Genomic DNA, 23,217 nt, shown 5'->3' on the forward strand with positions numbered 1-23,217 from the left:
GTGGTAGTGACCACCACCTTAGAGAAAACGGCCTAATAAACGAATATTACTTTACATCCTCGTTCTTAAAATGATCGCTTAATGAACTTCCCGATCCACAGTAAGCACTTGGACATAAGGTTATTGGCCAAATTGCTGCGTTCATGTGTGACACAAATTCATATAAATTCCTACGTACACCCACACACACACACTATATATATATATATATATATATATATATATATATATATATATATATATATATATATATATATATATATATATATATATATATATATATAATATATATATATATATATATATATATATATATACACACACTACATAAAAAAATTCCCCTTCGGTACTATATGAAAATATATTAATTCCGAGTAGAGCGAATTGGATATAAAATGGCATTATTTTGTAGCTCGATGAATGTATATTAATCACGGTGATGTGATTAAAATTCATAATGTACATACAGTATATGTTTGTAAAAACCGGAAATTTTGTATGAGTTGTATGAAGCATATTGACAGAAATGATTAGTATAAGGTGTATTATCATTGCGGCACAATATTTTAATTTTTAAAAAAAAGCCTACGGAAATGACATTCCACTTTACAACCATCGCGAAAACGCTGTTCACTGTTTCCAATTATTAAAGCTCCCAATCAATAGTGGTACCCAATTAGATTTAAAACGTATATCACCATGAATTTCAGTTTCAGAAGATATCAACAACCCCCTAGTTTTGTTTTTATATATTTAAGAGTTGAGTAAATATAAATATACGGATGTTATCATTAAAGAAGTGTACAGTCACTGAGGATCTGAGGTAATTGTTTCTTTCTCTCTCTCTCTCTCTCTCTCTCTCTCTCTCTCTCTCTCTCTTATATATATATATATATATATATATATATATATATATATATATATGAATAATTATCACATCACCGTGATTCATACAAATCATTCGAGCGACAAATGTCCTTTAATATCTAATTCGCTCTACCTCGGAATTGATATATTTTCATATATGTAAACCCAAGGGGAATTTTTCAGTTGATTATAATTTCGTCCTCTCGTGGGTTCGAACCACCGCTCAGCGGGCAGAGACGAAATCAGGACGACATTGATGTTATCATTATCAACTATAAAATTCCCCTCCGGCTTACGTATATGAAAATATATCAATTTCGAGGTGAGCGAATTAGATATTAAAGGACATTCGTAGCTCGAATAGTATATATATATATATATATTATATATATATATATATATACATATATATATATATATCTATATATATATATATATAATATATACAAATACACACACACACACACACGTATATATATATATAATATATATATATATATATATATATATATACACACATACACATACACACATATATTTTACATCTATATATATATATATGTATATATAATTATTAATATATATATATCATATATATACATATATAATATATATACTATATATATATTATATGGTACCTAATGAACTAATAACTTTAGAAAAAGCTTAAACTTGAATTAACTGAAAACGCTGGTGATTTTAGTTTCTGGTGTCACTGATTCTGCTCTTAAGTCATCTTTAAATGTATTTGCAATATCTAATCTTAGTCATTCAGGTTCCATAGAATAACAACAACAATAATAAAAATAATGTTCATAAATATTTGCTCTGTGTACTCTTATATCGTCAATCTGTGACGCCATATTTATGTCAGTGATGATGATTCACAGTCGCGTTCAGTGTAGACTGTGAAAAACATATAAATTATATATATGTATGTATATATATATATATATATATATTAATATATATATAAATTATAATTATGTATGTATATATATATATAGTATGTATATTTATATACATATATATAAATATGTTATGTATATTATGTATATATATATATATATATATTATATATTATATATCATATATAGTATGTATATATATATATATATATGTATATTTATATACATATATATAAATATTGTATGTATATTTTTATATTTATATATATATATAATATTATAATATATAATAATAATATATATATCATCATAATCTCTTTCACCAGGAATACTACTATTAGACAAGAGCTGCTAACAAATGACTACAGCAACATCTGCACGTGTCTGTTTAGGTGACGTGAGTCGGGAGGAAAAACTCATTGCGAGGGAGTAGCTGTTACGCGGCAGTCAAACAACTTTTCTGGAGAGAGAGAGAGAGAGAGAGAGAGAGAGAGAGAGAGAGAGAAGGGGGGGGGGGGGGGGTGGCTGTCAGCAACACGATAAACAAAGGTCTGCAAAACGCTAAACAAAGCACAAGCTAAGTTTTTAATTTGAAAGAAAACGAGTTTGGGAGAATCAGCTGATCACCTTTCACCAATAAAGAACACATTACTTATGGCGCTTCACTGAAAAGTTCTCGAGGAGTTTCACTCACAAACATCGGACGTCCTCGCAAAATGTACTTCATGTAACCAAGGTCGTCATCTGGTGTGTCGATGTCTGACTGTATGTTAGTCATGCACTATCATAAAAATAGGGTAATCAGGCGGACATTTGTTAGAAAGGTTTTGTATCAATAAATGAATATTATATTACATATCATACCATGAAACAATTCATAAAGCAGACTTGGAGCTTTTGATTTGATTTGATTTATATAGATTTTTGGCATTATGCCAAGCACTGGTGCAACTAAGCCCATTCAGCGCTGAAACGTAAATTGACAGTAAAAGGTTTGAAAGGTGTTACAGTTACAGGAGGAAAACCTCGCAGTTGCACTTTGCAACAATTGGTAGGAGAGGATGGATCGGAGCATTTATTGCATCTTCCTATTTTAGAGACTTAAATCAACGAATTTATCTGACTGTAGAGTCCAGTAAATCGGACAAATGAACTGAAAAGAACTGTATCAGCTCACGTCAGATAAATTACTGCCTAATCACAGATGTGAATCACTAGATTATTGCGAGTCTCTCTCTCCATACACCTAGATCCATGACATGTCGGGCCCGACCGCTTTTACTTTGTCCCTGAACAGTTAAATTTGCCGTCATTTTTTCCTACACGAAAACCTTAACATGTCCAATGACTAAAACAACTACTATAAATATCTAGAATGAAATCAGAACCTGTTTCTTTTACGTATGACGTTTCATTTTTGTGTGCTCGAGAAGGGTATCCCTCAAAATCAAACAAATAGTCCTCATGTCTATTGGCAATAGGGTTGCACAATACACTTGAATAATGAAGCCGAGAAGGATGCACATGTCACACAACATTTTTCCACTTAACATCCAGCCGGAAACGGGATCGAAGTCATGAAATGGCCACCAACAAACTGACAATCTTTGTTTGTAACAGACTGGAATTACATCTTTCAAGTTTCGAGTACGTATTATATAGAGTATTATTAATTCTAATATTTAATGAAGTGCCTATTAATATCCTCAATGAATCCTAAACACACGGTGCCAACTGAATCACTTATCGTCATTTGCAGTGTATATTCTTCTAACTGTTCGTGTATCTCTTGTGCTTCTCTGAATACAGTAAAGTATTCTAATTCCTGAGTAGTGATAACCATAAACATGGACGAAGTTTGTTATCAAACAATAACCTAGAATTGTAGTACCCAGGTAAATTCTCTCCTGTGCCAACTGCGTCACACTCCTTTGTAAACAAGTACATAAAACTAGTTTTTTTAGCTTTTTTTTCTTACTGCAGTTCTTATCGTATGGATTAGAAAGTCTTTGGAAGTCGTGGTCAAACTTAGATATTGACAATATTTAGTAGGTTTTGTTTGTATACCACCTGCATATTTGTCAATGAAATCCTACTGAATGAAAATTATATAGTCAGACTTACCCCTGTTATTCTTAAAGCATCAGAGCACAATAATTATGTATATGTATATGTATATGTATATGTATATGTATGTATATGTGTATATGTATATATATATATCATATATATATATATATACATATACTACTTACATACATATATATATGTAATATATGTATATATATATATATTATATTTATATATATATATATATATATATATATGTGTATTATATATATATATATATATATATATATATATATATATATATACATACATACTCGTACATTATGTATAGTCATTTATTGGAAATCAGTATTTTTCAAAATAAAAACGCTTGTTCTTTCCGTGAAAGACGAGCTTTATAGTACTTTGAAATTATCATTACAATTTCATCTAATTTCTTTAATTACGACAAAAAATGAAAACATATTGCATTAGTAACTGGCACCTTTTTAAAAGGTGAAAAAACTGCCTAATGAGTGACCGCAGACTACCTTTCACGGTCAGATGTCCTTACGCGCTGATCTGGGTGTCCTTGAAGACGGTGATTCTGTGAATGGTTCACCTGATCTCTCTCTCTCTCTCTCTCTCTCTCTCTCTCTCTCTCTCTCTCTCTCTCTCTCTCTCTTTTTTACTCTCTGAACACCAGAACACTTTTTATCCGAGGGAGAAACTGCGCCATTTGAATGGAACTGAATCGTGATTTTAAAATATGAAGATATTAACAGATAAAACCATAAAATACAAGAATTTATGAAGATATAAATATACAAATAAAATCATACGAGTAAGTTGCTTCTTAAAATAAACTGTATTTAATGAAGAGATTATACTTGAAAGTGAAGGATAGAAATTACAAATAATTGAAGAAGATTATAAAGAAGATCGACTTCTTGTCAGTGGATAACAAGATAAAGGAAGGGAACACTTAATAGTTTTTAAGGATCCTTTCCGAGGGCTTCAGTACAGTACATTCTTAAGTTACAGTTAGCCTTTATGTTCGGAATCTTCTGTTTTAATAATTTTTCATTATAATACTCTGTTAACCCCATTCGATGGTTTTCCATCAAAAGCGTGGCACATTCGTCACGGAACAAAGATTATTTTGGAATCACTCAACAAAAAGCCACAAAGGTAATGAGACTGACTATGCATTATCACATAACTATGCTTCACCAGCTTTATCAATACGGCAAGAATATCCAGAGTTAAAAAGCCTTACCTACTAATACAACATGAGACAATTAAGCATACTCCGCTGACTGACCTCTTCGCTCTTGTCCAACAGGTGTTAGCGGCCGTGTCTGTCTCAATCGGATCCATGGCAGTTGGTTTCAGCGCTGGGTACACGTCTCCAGCTTTGGCCTCAATGGCTAGCGACAACGCAACCTTCTCTGTCACAGAGGAGGAGAAATCCTGGATTGGGTCACTCATGCCCCTCAGTGCTCTCACTGGCAGTATTATTGGCGGGTATTTCATAGATGCACTAGGAAGGAAAATGGTAATCTTACTGTGTGGACCGCCATTCATTCTAGGTAAGACTGAAGAGATTTCTTAAGTCAATGTTTTAGGTTTTACAATATTATTCCAGTGGTTACCTTTTCATGGTTATGTCATTATTTTATACCAATAACATTCCTTGGAAGAAGTGTTATCAAGATATTTAAAAGCTTTTCATGAGATGGATTTCAAGTCTTAAACATACCACACCTGAATACTGGTGGGAACTTCGATATGCAATAAACTTGGCTTAATAGTTTTCAAAATAGTAGGACTGACGTCATGAGTTAAAGGTCTTTCTGATGTGAGAAAGTTCAGCGATCTGCTTTTCAACCAAATTCTGAAAATTATCTGACGTGTAATGGGCATGGCTTGCGTCAGGCCTTAATACAAATATCCTCTTCACTGTCATAACTGCCTATTCTGTTCAACTGCTTAAATATCAAATATGCTTTGCACTACAAACTAACTAAGGCTTATTTATAAATAACCAAATAAAATACCTCAAATTCGTTCAAAACGTCAATCATTGTGACCAATACCGCTCAACCATCAAGTTCATAGTAATAATACAAGGAATATTGCAGCTTGGTTGTTGATTGGCTCTGCTGTGAACATCTGGATGATCTACGTTGGTCGGGCCATAGGAGGCTTCTGTATCGGTCTCTTGACTCTCACTCTTCCTGTCTACTTAGGAGAAACCATACAACCTGAAATAAGAGGAATATTAGGTCTTCTTCCAACTACTATTGGCAATGCAGGTAAGTTACAGGATCTTAATTTATATGGTTTCTATTCAAATTTCTTATCATAAGATATGAAATTGTGCTTTGAAGGTGAGTGTATGAAGCTCAGGCTCTCAAGCGAGCATTGGGGCACTTTTGTCCATTCAGTGTTTAAGGCAATGAAATTAGCGAGCTGGAACGGTTGGACACTAAGATATAGATTAACAAAATAAAGCCACTGAAGTACAAGAATCTAAGGTGACAATTGGAGAAAACCCACATTTCCAGTAACAAGCAATAAGTAGGCAGGCTGGACACCAAACATGAAGTGATGAAGCACAAATGGAGATAAAAGTAAAAGGCTAAAAAGAGGTTGCGGCAAAGGGCCGAAGGGGACGCTGCAAACACCCTTTAGTAAACCCCTACAGCGCACCACGAGAGGAACATCCCCGGCACTAAACCCGGTTTACTATATAGGGTTCATTGCTCTGATTACTGTGATAGGTTCTTTCCCAGGTGGTTATATATAAGGTTGATGCATTTATATGGTAAATTCAAAAGTTTTCTCGAAGAAAAAAAGCAAGTAAACTGACTTGTAATTACATAAGTTTAACTATACCAAAAGCGCACTAATAGTGGTTACTGAAAAAGTCTCTCCGCTTTTAGTGTGAAAAGCTTTAAACAGTCAAATTTCTGAGGAGAATCTTGGACTGGTTATACCTGTGTGATGAGTATTTAGCCAAATGAATTCTGTATCAAGATATTGTATTAGTTATACCTCCAACTGAAGAATGTTCAACAAGGCAAAAGTTTTCACAAAGAATCTTTGAGTAGTTATACCTCAATGTGAAGAATCTTTTACTATCCAAACCTGATCATAAAAGGATTCTGATTCGCCTACATCCGTGAAAAAGTTTTTAATCAGCAAAAAAGTCGTCATAAAGAATCTTTGATCTGCTATACCTTAGTGGAAAGATTCTTTAACAAGCCAGAAGTCTACGCAAAGGATCTTTAATGAGCTATACCTCAGCTGAAGAATGTTTGTTTACCCAAAAGTCTTCATATGCAGTCATTAATAAGCTGTTCCACAATGTGAAAAACCTTTAAACAACCAAAATCTTTGGGTGAAGAGTCTGATTAGTTCTACCTCAATTTAAAGAACCATTAACCAGAACAGTTCTACTTAAATATCCTATCATTAAATTAAAACTCAGAGTAGACATTGAATTCAAGGTAGCCAAATCTCATTTTAATTAGCCCTGTTTACATCTGAATTATCTTCAACTGCCCAACTAAGTGACTGAAAAGTCTCTGATAAGGGTATTTTAACAATGCACTAAATAAAATTTTAACTTTGATATATAACAATAATAATTGTAAATAATAAAAACTGATTCATCCTGCTTCAGCAATTAGATGAATGTGGCAGTAACTGCTGTCTTGCTTTTCTTACAAGATATACATGTAATGGCAAAAGCGAAAACAAAATCAATATATTATAATGGTGCCACCCAAATTAGCAGTGAATCAGGAATTCAAGGCTAATGCACTAAAAATGCATTACATTATTCAAATATTGTTCTCTCGCCAGGTATCTTGATATGTTACCTTGTCGGTTCCTACGTGAACTGGTGGTGGCTGGCATATGTGGGTGCAATTATTCCTGTAGTCTTCACTGCTTTGATGTGTTTTGTACCTGAAACCCCAAGATGGTACATCTCCAAAGGTAAGATACAGAGATTTGTTTGAAAACTTGTCATGAAAATAACATCCCTAACATCAAACGTCAAAAAAATCTGAACGGCATGTCCCTCTTGTTTGTACTACTCAAATTAAAGTTCAAATTACTGGCCCTTGGAAGGTGATTTGCTAGGAATAATGGAAATTAATTGAAAGTAAATCCAATATGGATATTTTTAAGCTTTATTTAAAACACCGTTTAGCTATTTTGACAGCAAAAAGTCTGCTCACTATCAGCAATTAACTTAAGTATTGGATTCAACTTCCTTACAATAAATATTTTCTTGTTGTAATAACTTAAATGAATGGAACCACGCAGCGTTTACACTGAATGACAGGAAATGTCATATATTCTTTAGGCACTGAAATACGACTTTATTTTCTGATTTGCTGCATGATACAGGATGCACCGGTAATAATTAAGGTACTGTATTCATAATGATACTGCCTTCCATTACATCATTTGCAGTTGAAAAATATAAAATACCTTATATTTAGGCATGTAATATTATATTTTTACTTTATTTCTTTTGCAAATGTGATATCTGTTCTTGACAGATCGAGTGGATGATGCAGAGAGATCTCTTCAGTGGTTGCGTGGCTCAGCTGCTGATGTAGAGTTCGAACTAGGCGCCATCCAAGAAAATTACGAACTAGCAAAACAGGAGTCTTCTTCGTTCAAGGACATCCTGAACAAACAATACGCACGTCCGTTTCTTCTTTCCATGGGCCTCATGCTCTTCCAGCAACTCTCCGGCATTAATGCCGTCATCTTCTACACAGTGGACATCTTTGAAATGTCAGGGTCGTCCATCAGCGGCCACCTTTCTACCATCATTGTTGGAGTCGTCAATCTGCTGTCAACATTTGTGGCTAACTCTGTCATTGACAAACTTGGTAGGAAGATCTTACTGTATGCTTCCAGTGGATTGATGGTCGTGTCCCTCGTGTCCCTAGGGTCATTCTTCTATATTAAGGTATGCCACTGGTGTCCGTACTCATGTTTTACTTAGAACCATTAACTGTTCTGTGAAGCTCAGGAAAGCCTATATTTAATTTGTTCTTCAACTGCCTGTAGATTATTCAGGGAAACCTTGTAAGTGCAATAACATAGCTACAGAACCAGCGGGGCCTTCAAACCACAACTCATGCAGTATAGTCACATTTGAAACTCATGAATACTTATATATATATATATATATATCATATATATATATATATATATATATATATATATATATATATTATGACGAAGTGGGCAGAGTATCTGGGTCTGGATACCATTAATACTTCGTGCACGAAATAGTCAAAGATCTGTGTCTGGACACCATTAATATTTGTTAATCCAAATTGCCAAGTATCTGGTTACTACACTTACCATTTGTACTTGTTAATACTAGAGACCCTTTTATTCCTGGGTCTGGGACACCCTTTGTACTTAGGGCACAGTTTGTTCAAGTACCTGGTTATTGCTTACCTCACTACAGCCAGACACCTGACCCTTCATCACAAATACTAAACGACTGAATACTCTAAAGGTAAGAGTGAGCCCATATATAACTGAACAGTCAAGAAAACAATCAGTCTAAGTTCATTAAAATAGGTGTGAGGTAATCTTAATTAAAGGGCATCACTCCTTCTATCATTTAAATCTAAGTATTTCCCTGATTCTGTTTTATTTGTGGGAAACGTCACAATTATCACTCTATGTTTCTACCTAAACAAAAATAAAATGCAATCTTCCATAGCTATATACTGGGGTTATAATAAAATGCTCATATAAATTTTAAATACAAAAATTTATTTCTAAATTCAAAACTTATAAGTGAAATACACAATCTCAGGGAAATTGTTATTACTTGAAAACAAAAGTTTAATTAATTCTTGAGTTAATTATTAAGCAAAATTAAATCAAAGTTTATCAAGAAAATTAATTAAATTAAATCATAAAGCAATAATTAAATTTGAAATTAAATTTAATTAAATGCAATTTAATTCACAAGTGTAAGATTCAAAATTTACACAATAGAATATTATTCAAACTAATTAAACAAAATAAAGACAATGCAGATAAACATAATGCATAATATGAAAACAATTAAAGCATTGACAGTACAAACATTAAGCATATAAAAATGGGATATGTCTAAAGAACAAAGCAAAAGATAAATGTTTAGAAATGATAAAACCTTGAAGTGCACTTCAAAACATTTGTAAAAATACCTTATTCACAGCTACAGCTTCAATCAAAAGGCCTGTTACAATTTTACACTTTTTCACTATTTTCGTGGCGCCTTCACAAAAACCAATAGATATAATACTATGTTCAGATTCCACAAACAACACATATATTACTAAGAATTATATAAAAATGAGCAACCAGTTCGTTAAGTTAAGTTACTGAAACAGCCTCGCAACCGAGCGAGAGAGAGAGAGAGATTTTGAGTGAGAGGGAGAGCAATCTTACACCCCCTAGCACACGCCGCCGAGTCTCAAAAGTCAATGAATGTTTTATATCCCTAACTATCGTATCAGGGGAATGGGTGTATTTCAATGAACACGTCTAAGACGAAAACATATTACGTCATCTCTATAGGGATAGCTAATACAGGGCCTCTTTGACTGCGTTCACATATGGCTATGAATAAGGCTCCCTTGTGTTCCGTTACAGGCCCGACCGCGATGAGAAAAAACTAGCTTAACGCATCTATTTTCAAGGGGGTGAAAAACAGCAAGTTCTGCTCGGACAAAGCAGTCTCTCTATATTCTCAAAGGACTCGATGCGGCATGGGGGGTCTTATACACGTGTTTTCACTGATAAAGAAATCAGCTTAGCTAAGACCTTCTCAAAGTGTGAATACAACCCTATTCACAGAGGCTCACATATAAGCACTTACGTTACTTCAAGATAAAAAATTGGATCACTTAAGGCATGTTATCTTTAAATTTGGGAAATCTGAACACAGAAACAAACATTTCTTCATAACATGATACACAAGTTCTGATGTGAATTAATCATATTACCACAATTATAATTGCATTCCAAACTTACGTTATAAGAATATATATATGTATATATATATATATATATATATATATATATATATATATATATATATTCAATGATAATTTATAGATAAGCAAGAACTGAATTTATTTAGAATTTAAAAATAATTTTAATTATTAAATATCAAAAACACTTTTACTATAAATTCTGCAATAAAATTTTTTCTCTTACAGTCCTATGCTGAAAACTTCCCTTCTACAGAGGAAGGTTACGCTGAGTGGCAAGAATCAGTTGCGAATCTATCATGGCTCCCTCTGGTGAGTTTCATGGTATATGTGATAGCCTTCTCCTTGGGCTGGGGGCCGATTCCTTGGCTCTTCATGGGAGAAGCCCTGCCTGCCAAGATTAGAGGTCCCGCAGCATCAGTGGTTACAGCTTTGAACTGGTCTTGCACGTTTATCATCACCAAGACCTTCCCAGGCCTTCTTAAAGCTATCGGGCCCTCCAGTGTATTCTTCATGTTCACTGGTATAATGATACTGGGTTCCCTGTACTCAATCTTCTTTGTACCGGAAACTCGCGGCAAGACTCTTGAAGAAATTGAGGAAGAGCTGTCTGGAAGGAAGATGAGGAGGAACAGAAAAATTAGCACAACTTCGGGACTATTCATGAAGTAAAGATTCGATCCCTGTCCCCAGTGTGTTTATTTGAGTTCAGTGAAGATGCTGGTGATGCCTGGCCCTTGATTGCATCACTCAGCAGACCTTCATCAGTCACTATCTAAGGGATTTAATTCAGAAATCAGTCTTTGACGATGATGGCACTTACTGCCGTTTCTGTAAATCATCTGAAGGTCTTGCTACCGTTTATTGCTAGCTTTCCGCACCCTGGTGCTAGCTACCGACTCTACAAAAGACTTCCTACGATAGCAAACTGAATCTTAAAGTGTGAGTTAATCTAATAAATTACATGCCATAAAGAAAGTCTCACAAGGCTAAAACAAATGAATTTTTCAAGGAACCGGACATTTGAAGCAAAGACATTTACTTGAATTTAGCATCCCTGAGGTGACAGAAACTCTTCAGTTGTGTTGCGAGTACTGGCATCGAAGAACCAGTGTGGTAACAACCCCTAGTGAATTCCGTTCTCATCATTCAAAAAAGACACTTGCAACTAGCAATTATGACGTTCTTGTAAGGTGACTTTTTTTTAATCTTTGGGCGAAACTAGTGTCAGTGACAGTTCGTAGAAGAAAAAATCTTGTGTGTGTTTATGTTTTTATAATAAGCGCAGTTAGACTAAAATGCCCAATTCTCATGAAGGGGACGGGTGGGTCAACTGCACACCCTGATATAAAGCAGTCAAATCATTCAAGTTTACCTACTAAAGTGCCACAAATTTATGAAAATACATTCCATTTTAATTACATGAGAGCTGACCTCAAGAAAAGTTTAATATTTAGTGTAATAAAACAATTGGTCGAATTAAAAACTCTAGCTATTGATTTTCTTTTTGTTCAACATATGAAATGCAATAAGGCTTCATATAGGATGACTGATGTGCATGCAAATGAAATGCATTTTCATTTACAAACTAAGTGCTTGTTTATTGCTAGATAGGAAATAGACTGGGTAAGCCAAGGGGAACTGCCTTTGAGGTTTGCAACAATCCTCAAGAATTCACAACAAATAGACATAATAAGGACGTCACTAAAGCCTCAAGAAATAGACCCCAGGCTGATTTTAGTTTGCATAATAATTGCAAGGCTGATTTTTTATTGTGTATTCTACTTTAACTCTGTTTTAAGCTTTGATTTTTTATGATGCTACACATGTTAACTATGACAGTCATATGTACATTATTTGATTGCAAATTAATTTTGTGTTATGCTATTACACAAATGGCACTGTAAATGAACTGCCGTTATGCTTTGGATTCATCCTCTCGGTCTGCAGAAGAAATACATTTCAAGGACATAACACAATGATATATTGGAATCTTGAAGGCACCGAATATTCATTAAGGCTGATACGCTCGAATAGTACATATTTCTCTAAAGATTCTTTTGCACTTACTGAAATAATAAATGACCATTTCTCCCAGAACATTATAGAGAAACGCAGAAGGATTCCTATCTCATTTACCTATAGGCTTTGAGAAATTCGCGTAACGTCAGCCAGAAGTATAACATCAGTGGAAAAGTGACGCAAAAAATATTCAGAATACTTCTAGAAAATCTTTTATGGCGACTGAGGTCTATGAGAAAGAATGCCATCAGATTCAGCAACTTTTAAAAGAATTGGAGACATTGGTTTACATTTCACCATTTCCCGTCCAGCTATAGAAAGAGGTTTACTGGTTGTTTAAAAAAAGGAGCTTGGCTGCCCAAATTTCAACTAGAATTTTGATGGCAATAAGTCTATTTTGGCTTAGTCGAATTGTAACCCCGCAAAAACTGACTCATCCATTTCAGCATTTTTCTATTTTACACAAAAATTTTTGTATTACATGTATTAGATTTTGTAAACTTATAAGTATGCTAACTTGCATAAACGTGCATGTGTAAAATACTGTATGGCCTGCTATTTTTTGACACGAAAGTAATACACATGTATGTACAGAGAATAGCATAACACTTAATAATTTCAGCGCATCAATTTTTTTCATAGACTTAGTGATGTTGTGCCATATGTAATAAATGTAACTTGACATGACGCTGTAATGTGATACTTGTTGTGCAAAATCTTTTGAAATACATTTTAAAGATTTCGTCTAAGTCTGTTACTTTTCTGTTTCTCAGGATAACTAAAATTTGCTGTGGTAATCGGACGTAATTTTAGAGCGACAGAATTAAACCTTTACGCCGTTTTAAAGATTCTGTTAACCATGATGTCAAGGATTTGATGAAATATCTGTGCTCTTTATTCCTTCCACTTTTTTCTGAAGAAACTGCAAAGTTTGTAGTAATAATTTTCCTCCTTGGCCGAGGCTACTAGCAACATAGGAGGAGGTTTAGGAGTCCTCACTTCTGCATTCTGCTTTCTCTGTAATTTATCTTGAGCCCATTTAGATGGCAAATAACCATCCAAGTCTTAGGGGACTTTGTTTGTTAAGGCTCCTCGTACTGTAGTTTGACCTATTTGTATGGCACCTGTCATACTACCAGCCTTTAGTTTAGAGCCTCATCATGACTAATAAAGTTAATTCAAGCTTCCCATTTAGATTTAATATCAATAAAGTTCATCCTGTTTTCTGCAATAGTTCCAAACAGTTTCGAAGACTGTCAAGATCATTTCAGAATCACAACTGATAGGTAAGTTTTCGATATGGAGCATTCTTAAATTTTTCCCACAACCTGGCTGTGTGGAGGATTTAATTTTAGACGAAGATTTCTTAGAGAAGTCTGTGTCCTTGCTTGAAGTCGTCATCAGTGAAGCATGGCTAGGGGGTCCAGAGGAGGGGAAGTCACGAGGGGGATCAGAGGATTTGTTATTATTGCTTTTTGTCAATTTATTTTTGGAGAAGTCATCAACATTTAGAGAATTTTCATTCTCTATGGTGGGTGCAGAGGTCGTCATCTGTGCCAGAAGAGCACCATCATAGGGCTCAAGGGTATTCAAACCTTTACAACTACTACAGATAAAGATTTGTGAGGGGAGAAAAAAAAAACTGAAAACCTTAAAAGGATATCATCAGCCTTTCATGGAGTTTTGCTCTTCCACCTATGGCACACGTGAGAACTGACTCACAAATGTCTGTGTCCCTACCCCACCCCACAGGGGATGGTACATGATTAGAGTGCCCCAAATGTAAGACAAACCTGCTTACTAGGACATTGAGTATTACAAGAATACAATCATCCCCACCCTAATCATGCTATGGGCACACTGGATAGAATGCCAAGAGTCCTCCAGAGCCAGACCCCCCTGAAATCTGTGGTCCAGCCCTGAAGAATATTTCTGCTCTTGAGCTACCAATCTGATATATCTTGGGTCCAAACATTATCAGGTAGTTGATGGTCCTATCACAGTTCCCACTATTTATTTAGCTTTAGATATAAACCCAGTCCTAGCTATGATATCTTTTCCTCTTTATCTGGTCCAATGAATTTTGGCAAAAGTTTAAAATTCCACAAAAATTAATCCAAACAAATAAATAGTAATGATATATGGAACTCTTGGACTCAAACACTTGAACGAATTCCTGGAATTCAAGTGCCCCCTCACCACATCAAGGTGGTCCCAGGTCGAGGGGTACAGGTCTACGAGGTTTGCCTTTTGTTTTTGGAGTCAAGCCTTCAGCATTCTTCAGAGCAGATCCAATAAAGTAATCATAGGCATCTAGACGAGAATGAACGGACTCAAACTCCCTATCTAGATTGACAACCTTACTGAATTTATCCCAGTCTGCGTCCTCTACCTTTCGCTTAGATAAAATTTCAGATGGCGCATTTAGAGCATATTTCAAATGGATTGGATAACAATCACTTCCATTTAAATCTCCATTAACAGCCCAATTAAAATCAAGATGGATACTTGTTGAAGAAATACTAAGGTCCAGCGCCAATTAATTTCTGGCAATAAGGTCTTCAATTATTTCCGTTTAAAAACAGACTTCCCAAAGGGGGTTGTAAGCATTAAAATCTCCTAGAAACAAAGGAGCCGGAAGTTATTTAAATAAGGACTGAATATCTCGAATGTTAAAAACACGGTCTGGTGGAAGGTATGAGAAGCAGATTGTTTTTTTACATGAGATACACGAGAAGGACATCGATAGAGAATCTCCTCCTCTTTAAAAACACACAAGTCTATTGAGTAAAGTACCTCTTTCAGTGCATTGAAGAATCTGTGTGATGAATACATTCAGTATTTCTACTTTTAGGAGGTTGATAATTGGATAGTAAAATTGCTCTAGTCTCATTACCAGCTTTTATTAGCAGGTTCTTTCCATAGCGTTTCAAATTTCCAACAGGAATGGAACCAACCTTACTCTCAATACCTTCCAGCAACATGCCATATAGGGGGAGGCAGCGCTCTGGTACATGGGGCTGGTCCATGTTCTTCAGTCTTGGGAATAAAATCAAATGGCTTATCATTTTTTAAGTTTTTCACTGAAAACACTTTCATGCTGAGAAGAGAGTCATTTAAAATGTGGCATTGGAGTCTATGTTGTGCCTCACTAGCATCGAAGGATGGGGACAATTTAACAAAAGCAGAAAATGGCTGCTTATCTTTTTTTAGTATTAATTTAATTCTTTCCACTTAGCTAAGTTGTTTTACTATACTATATAAACATTTATAATCTAATGACCAGCCTATTTAGTGCAATAAAGGACTCTACCATGGTAGAAGTTGTTACTAGTGCTGGTAAGTCATCGGATCCAGGGGAGGGAAAACTAGTAGGCAAATCCATACATTTCAGCCAGTCCATGTGCAGTAGTCTAAAAAGTGCACACCCAACACCCAAGAGCCCCCTGAACCGACCCCAACAGCACATCAGAAAGGGAAAACCAGGCAGCTTCTACTGACTAGCCTCCCCACCCCAACACACCGCCAAAGCATGCAAAGAGAACCCACGATGCCAAGCACGCACACACCAGACCACAACACACACACACACTGGATCATCCACCCACCAAAACTGCTCGGTTATGCCAAGAAAGTATCGTCTATGAAACCACGATTATACAAAAGTCAAACTACTAAACAGAACTTGACATGATAAGAAACGAATTTTCTTTAAAAAAAATCTTACACTGTCGATAAGAGAAAATCTTTAGATGATATCTAGGTTTGTCGCGTCTTTCACTATTTTTATTTTGCAAATAAAAGAAACTGTATTGATGCTAGACTATTAATTAACGATTTCGTGTTTACTCGTTATATACAAAGCAATTAGCACTGATGCTTGGTAAACCGAGTCAAGGTTATAACTATCCTGCTAAGAGTATAGGTATAGCCATCCTTCTCGATTATCAAATAACTATCTAAATTCAAAGATAGTGACTTGTGATCCTGTTGCTTTTGGGGAGCAATGGTGAAATCAGAACCCTGTATAAAAAGCAACGAATTCATTTTATAAGTGAAAGGACATTTATTTTCTGCAGAAAAAACAAAATATAACAAAGGACTTTATCTCATAGCAGTTTATATCAAGTCTTCTTAAAAATCTTGATATTACGTCATAAGGCTTAGCCGATGAATGTAGACTATCACTAAGCAACAATGTAGGATGGATGAAAAACATGATTAAAAATCGGTTATTACAGGGTGGGGGGGGGGGGGGGGGATGCATTATAATACAAATTCAGTGAAGAGGCTTATCAAAACAGTGCATTTCGATGAACGTACAGTATCATTACGGGGCAAAGTAGAAAGGATGATGAAAATAATATTACTGAAACACTACACAGGTTGATATATAATGACTTGAATTTGTAGTAGTAAAGCCGTTCATGGAGAACGGCATACTTAAAATGTAGTTAGAAATCATCCTAGTTTAGGACACACTATCGGCAATCCCAGACAGAAAGAAAAAAGAAGAGTGCAGTTTCGTCTCTGTTCAGGGTCGACTTCAATCTGATGTGTATGTCCTTCAAGGATTCCCTTGGTGCGTTTTACACGGAGCAGGTTGGTAGCAGGATACGTTGTCTAGGCGTACCCTTCCATACCAAGATGCGTTTATTACACGTTCCCAGCATACGATGAAGCTATTTTTGTTGCTCCTTTCAAAGAGTGCCTTTCCATCCCAAGATGCGCGCCTCAGAGGTGTGGTTGGTATATTGGCGTTCCACCTCGGTGGTCGCGGGTTCAATTCTCGGCCATTCCATTGAGGAGTGAGATATGTGTATTTCTGTTGATAGAAGTTCACTTTCGACGTGGTTCGTAAGTCACGTAAAGCCGTTGGTCCCGTTGCTGAATAACCACTGGTTCCATGCAACGTAAAAGCACCATACAAAAAAACAAACAAAAACATCCTAAGATGCCTTTTCCGTGTTGACCTTTTGAAATAACCTTACTCATACCCGTATCGATCACAGATGCAAGAAAACCAGATTGTTAGGTGTGACTAAAGTGATTTTACGTAAAGGTCAACACGGTAAAGGAACCTTGGGGTGTAAGAGCACTCTTAGAAAAGGGCAAGGAAAATTGCTAATTAGTACGCTGGGTACGCGCAATAGACTCATCTTCTTATGGAAGGGTACGCGTAGAGAACACATCCTGCCACATACCGGGTCCGTTGTACGTAAACACTCGCCAAAGGAATCTCGGAAGGAGAACGACCCACTTATATACGTGATTCAAACCGACCCTGAACAGAAGATCAGAAGACAGAAAACTTCTTTCTTTCTCTCTGGGAGTGCCGATAGTGTGTCCTAAACTAGGATTATTTATATCGGCATTTCAGCTATGCCATTTCCCACTAGCTGATTTACTATTACAAATACTAGTAAAATATATTAACCCATGTAATGGCCGATTTATTTATACAATTTCACTTTTAGAAATGATCATTATGCTTCCTGCTTTGTCGTATTCTCTTTAGCAAAATCGGTAACTTTGCTGACTGCTGTAAGTTGCGCACTATATATGATACACCAATAAAGACATACATACAAATATGACGGGTAAAATTGTTCTGTTACAACAGAATTCCATCTTTCATTACCTACCTGAAGAGGGAGACAGCAGTCTCTGAAATATAGTACTTACTTTCTATATTTTGGCGTTTCTTGGGCTCCTTTTATCAGACATTATATATATATATATATATATATATATATATATATATATATATATATATATACACACACTATAATATGTATTACATATAAATAAAGATAAATACTACACACATTAACTTTACATGATATATAATGATATATAATATATATATATCATATATATATATAGTATAATAATATAGTATAGTTATATATAATAATAATATTAATATCCAAGAATTCTGTATGTCCCTTTGAATTGGGATTTCAGTAGACAATGGGATAATTTTGTCAGGGACTAGGCTACAGTTATATACGGATTTGTGTGTTATTCTCTGTTATTAAGACTCGCATCTTATTAAACCTCCAAGAAAGCTGTGAATGTGCAATGATAACATGGAAAGTGTCATAAAGAGAAGTGACGAAAAAATCAGGAGGATGAGGTAAGAGAAAGAACACTCAAGTCTAAGAGATCACAGACAGTATTGCGCAATGCAGATTCCAACGGTGTTTAGGGCTTCCCCCAAGATACCGCGTTCCGGTTCGTCAAGGTCAGGAACGAAGAAAGCGAAGACTTCCGCAAAAGCTGATGTAAAACGGAAAATAGTAGGCATAACGCCACCCTTCCACAATCCATACTTTGAAACGTTCTCTCGCGGGATTTTCTTCCTCAAATGTGTAAGAGAAAAAACTGCTTATAATATATACTTAACAAGTACGAGAGAATGACGACATATATCATTCATGTGTGTTTAGAATACATGTCCGTCTAAATCAAATAGTTAAGAAATCTCACAACACTGCCAAAGTAAATATGGAAAAGAAGAAGAAATAAACACACATTTTTATGGCTATTAATGGAAGAGAGCTTATAAGCGAGATGAAGTTCCTTTTGGGATGAATTTATCTGCTACAGACTATCTGTGATGATTGGTTTAATTTCCTGAATCATAAGACAGCCTCACTATCCCCGTCCTCTCTCTCTCTCTCTCTCTCTCTCTCTCTCATTCTGCAAATTTCCATCTATCAGGATTTCTTTGTCTTCCCTACAGTGAGAAAATGAAAGATTTTGCCTTCCTTGCTGTTCCGGGAAAAGTGGTCCATAAGTTAACAAACCAAAAGCAATTTTCCTCGCTTTCTATGCAACGGTGTTGCTATTGGGAATGTCCACAGATACACGTAATAGCAACGTTCCTCATGCATATACATTCATTACAAGACTAACAAAAATCGAAATACAGGTTATAAAGACCTGGTTACTACCACTTCCCTTTCCTCATTAATCAATCTATGATATATTTTATTAATTGACTGGATATGAAATTCAAAAGTAGAATACTACCGCCACACTCCATACGTTTACTTTCTATTTGGTAAGAAACCTCTCACTCACACTTGCAGAATCCGAGCGATGACGTCAGTTCAGACCACCAACGACAAGTAAAGGGGAGGAGCTACTACGTACCATCTGATGACCGGAAACCTACACATGACTGACCACGTTGGTTTTCTTTAAATTAACGATTTTGGATATAGTTGAAATACAGCGACGTAAACTTTGTGACGCAGTTCCCACCGGTTCCTATTATGGAACACCAAACGTTTTCAGGAAGAGTACTCGTTGTAAGACTGCAACAAACCATATTCGTCTTTAATAAGTCTACCGAAGCAGAGAAGTTCATCAAAGCTGTCTTCAGAGGTTTGAGGAAAGTTGTACTAATCAATCTCCAGGATTCTGTAGAAAACCTATAGAAAATATTCAGGAAATAAGTACAATGAATTCTCATTGATTGGTGGGTTCGATTTCAAATTTTCGTAAATTCACAAAAAAAAAAAAAACCCACACACAAACACACACTCACTTCATATTAAGATTCTGATAATTGATATATGTTCCGAAAATCTAACGTAGGGTTTGAGGTCAAAGTTCTCAGCAAATGACTCGAGTTTCGTGTAAGAATGAAAATACGAGTGCTACAAAGACTTATAGACATAACGTTATAAGTTTGTATCACTCGTGGAAGGCCACATGCTTCATAACATTTTTCTAATTTATCTGATTCGGTTTCCCTGACCTTTGACCTTTCAGACTTTCAAGTTAAAGAGTTGAAGGGCTACTTTGTGGATGTGATTTTCCCTCCTTCCTCTTAGACCGCACAGAATAAATCTGAAAGAGGAAGACTTTAGTGCAGACGGTTTCCGGATACCGTTCAATATTTGGGAGACAAAGTGTAACACTTCAAGCCGCTATGATGTCAAGAACTACTGTTTGTACTTTCTTCCCCAAACCTATAATACCAAATGTACATAGTACAGTACGAAGATCGCACCACATCACCCAACCTACATATAATTCGTATCTATTGCATCACTCGTCATGTCTTGCACCGCACGGATTTTAACGAGTAATTCTTTTATGAAAGCGCGCGATATTCTATCCTTCATCGTTCTTTGGTTTTACCGATATAAGCTGTTACGACATTTTACAGCAAAGGATTGTATTTGAAATACAGCGCAATGAATGGCGACATTTAAATCCTCGAACATGTAGCATCTCGAGTTCAAGGTCGGACTCCTAAAGTTGCATCAGCTGGCCGACTTACTTGGACTAAGGGTCTGCAATAATGAAGCTCATACAATAGTCTCTTAATTTAAACCCAATGGGATAAAAATAAAGTAGTCATTGCTTCTTAGTATTACCCTTGGGAAACAGATCTTTACCAATAAAACAAATTATTCAAATATGTTGTTTAAATTACGTAATTTCTTAAAATATGGCCATATCCTTTCGATAAGAAGAGGAGCATAAAACCTTAAACAGTTTTCATTTCGAGTTATTTATATAATTTCATTTCGATTTATTTTTATAAATGTATAGTTAACGCCAAGGGAATTTAATATTTGACACAGTTCGAGTTGTGGGTAGGCAATTTGCACGAATGCCTATTTTCCTCGCTTTCCCTTTGCCGATGAATTACATTGGCAGATGCACGGAATTTTGCTTTACGAATCATTTGAACATTAAAATTGAATTTCAGTTTTTCAACAACGAAAACTGATCTAGACGAGACCGAGGATTCGAACACAAATAGGTTGTTTAAATCAGTTCCACGTATGCCCTACCTTTCCTTTAACCTTTACTTTCCGGACTTGATAAGAGATTTCAATATTCGTAACCTAAAAATTCTCAGATAACGTTTTATTTTTATTATTAACGATAAGATATATATATATATATATATATATATATATATATATATATATATATATATTTATTTATCTTTAGTGAAAACAAATCATCCGTATAAATACAATATATATATATATATATATATATATATATATATATATATGTGTGTGTGTGTGTGTGTGTGTGTGTGTGTATGTATGTATTTGTATTTATACGGATGATTTGTTTTCACTAAAGTTAAAATTTGGCAGCACTTTATTTCTTATCGTTAATAATAAAAAATAAAACTTTATGTGAGAATTTTTAGGTCCCGAAAGTAAAGGTTAGGGCATACGTGGAACTGATTTAAACAACCTATTTGTGTTTGAATCTCGGTCTCTTCTAGATCAGTTTTAGTTGTTGAAAAACTGAAATTCAATTTTGATGTTCATATGATCAGATGATCTCGCGAAAGAATTTCGTCATTCATGACGTCAGGTGTCGCGCCTACTGCTCTCTACCAATCCCCGAGAGAAACTCGGTTACGTATAACCGACAACAAACGTATCTTGGTGCGAGCCACAAGGCCGCAGCACATATATAGAGTGGTAACACGTTGCCAGCCATCAATTCCCTACAGTCGCTCGATAGAAGAGGATGGAGATTACTGCTACCTACGAGAAGCCTTCTCCTGACAGAGACATGCTGCTTTCAGAGGCTGCTTCGGTCAGCACTTCTGGGTCAATCTCCAGAAACAGAACGATGCTTTACATCGTTGCAGCACTGGTTTTCCTCATCCTTGGCGGCACAATTGTATATATCTTCATGTCGTATTCTGGCATCTTCTACAACGGCACCTGTGATTTGGGTATTCACGAGACCACAGCTCCAGACAACGTTACCCCAATCACCGAAGAAACTGACCGGTCGAATGAAAATGATGACCATGAGCAGATCAAATGGCAAGTCCTTGAGCTGGAAGAAGTTGGTTGCAGTCCCAAGAAAAATATTTTGAGAGTCGAAAGCATCCTGTCTCCCGACGATGCTTTGTTGGACAAAAACTTCTATCCAAGGCAGGTTGTGCTCAAACGCTGCTCACAACTAACGAGCTATTGTGCCGGAAGAAAGCACTGCTATCCCACAAAAGTGACGTCCAAGGAAAAAGTGTTCTTTTACTATGATGGCAAAGAGCGAAAGTTTACAAAGAGAGTTTTTGATGACCATTCTGAATGCGCGTGCTGGTGACCTTGACAACGGGTGAAGAATTTCGGTGAATGATACTGAGATAAAAAAAACATACGGGTTCTTCAGTTTGCATTAATTTTCAAGTGTGTATCCGTCATTGCGCTTGACGGTAAAGGCGTGGTAAATGCAGCATGTAACTGAACGTGTTGTTTGTTTGTTTGTATGGTGCGTTTACGTTGCATGGAACCAGTGGTTATTCAGCAACGGGACCAACGGCTTTACGTGAC

At 35.6% G+C, this 23,217-nt stretch overlaps 1 protein-coding gene across 1 annotated transcript in view; it reads left to right on the top strand.

Annotated features, from left to right (window-relative positions):
* The window catches only part of LOC135220893 (facilitated trehalose transporter Tret1-like), a 41,630-nt gene extending 27,563 nt beyond the window's left edge, over positions 1–14,067 (top strand). The window contains exons 2-6 of the mRNA XM_064258503.1: positions 5,170–5,416; positions 5,969–6,142; positions 7,698–7,832; positions 8,405–8,823; positions 11,087–14,067. Of these exons, the coding sequence (XP_064114573.1) occupies positions 5,170–5,416; positions 5,969–6,142; positions 7,698–7,832; positions 8,405–8,823; positions 11,087–11,530 (1,419 nt within the window). The 3' untranslated portion in view covers positions 11,531–14,067. The remainder of the gene's footprint in view (positions 1–5,169; positions 5,417–5,968; positions 6,143–7,697; positions 7,833–8,404; positions 8,824–11,086) is intronic.
* Positions 14,068–23,217: the final 9,150 nt, after the last annotated feature.

This window comes from Macrobrachium nipponense, chromosome 2, assembly GCF_015104395.2.
Source record: "Macrobrachium nipponense isolate FS-2020 chromosome 2, ASM1510439v2, whole genome shotgun sequence".
NCBI classification, from domain to species: domain Eukaryota; kingdom Metazoa; phylum Arthropoda; class Malacostraca; order Decapoda; family Palaemonidae; genus Macrobrachium; species Macrobrachium nipponense.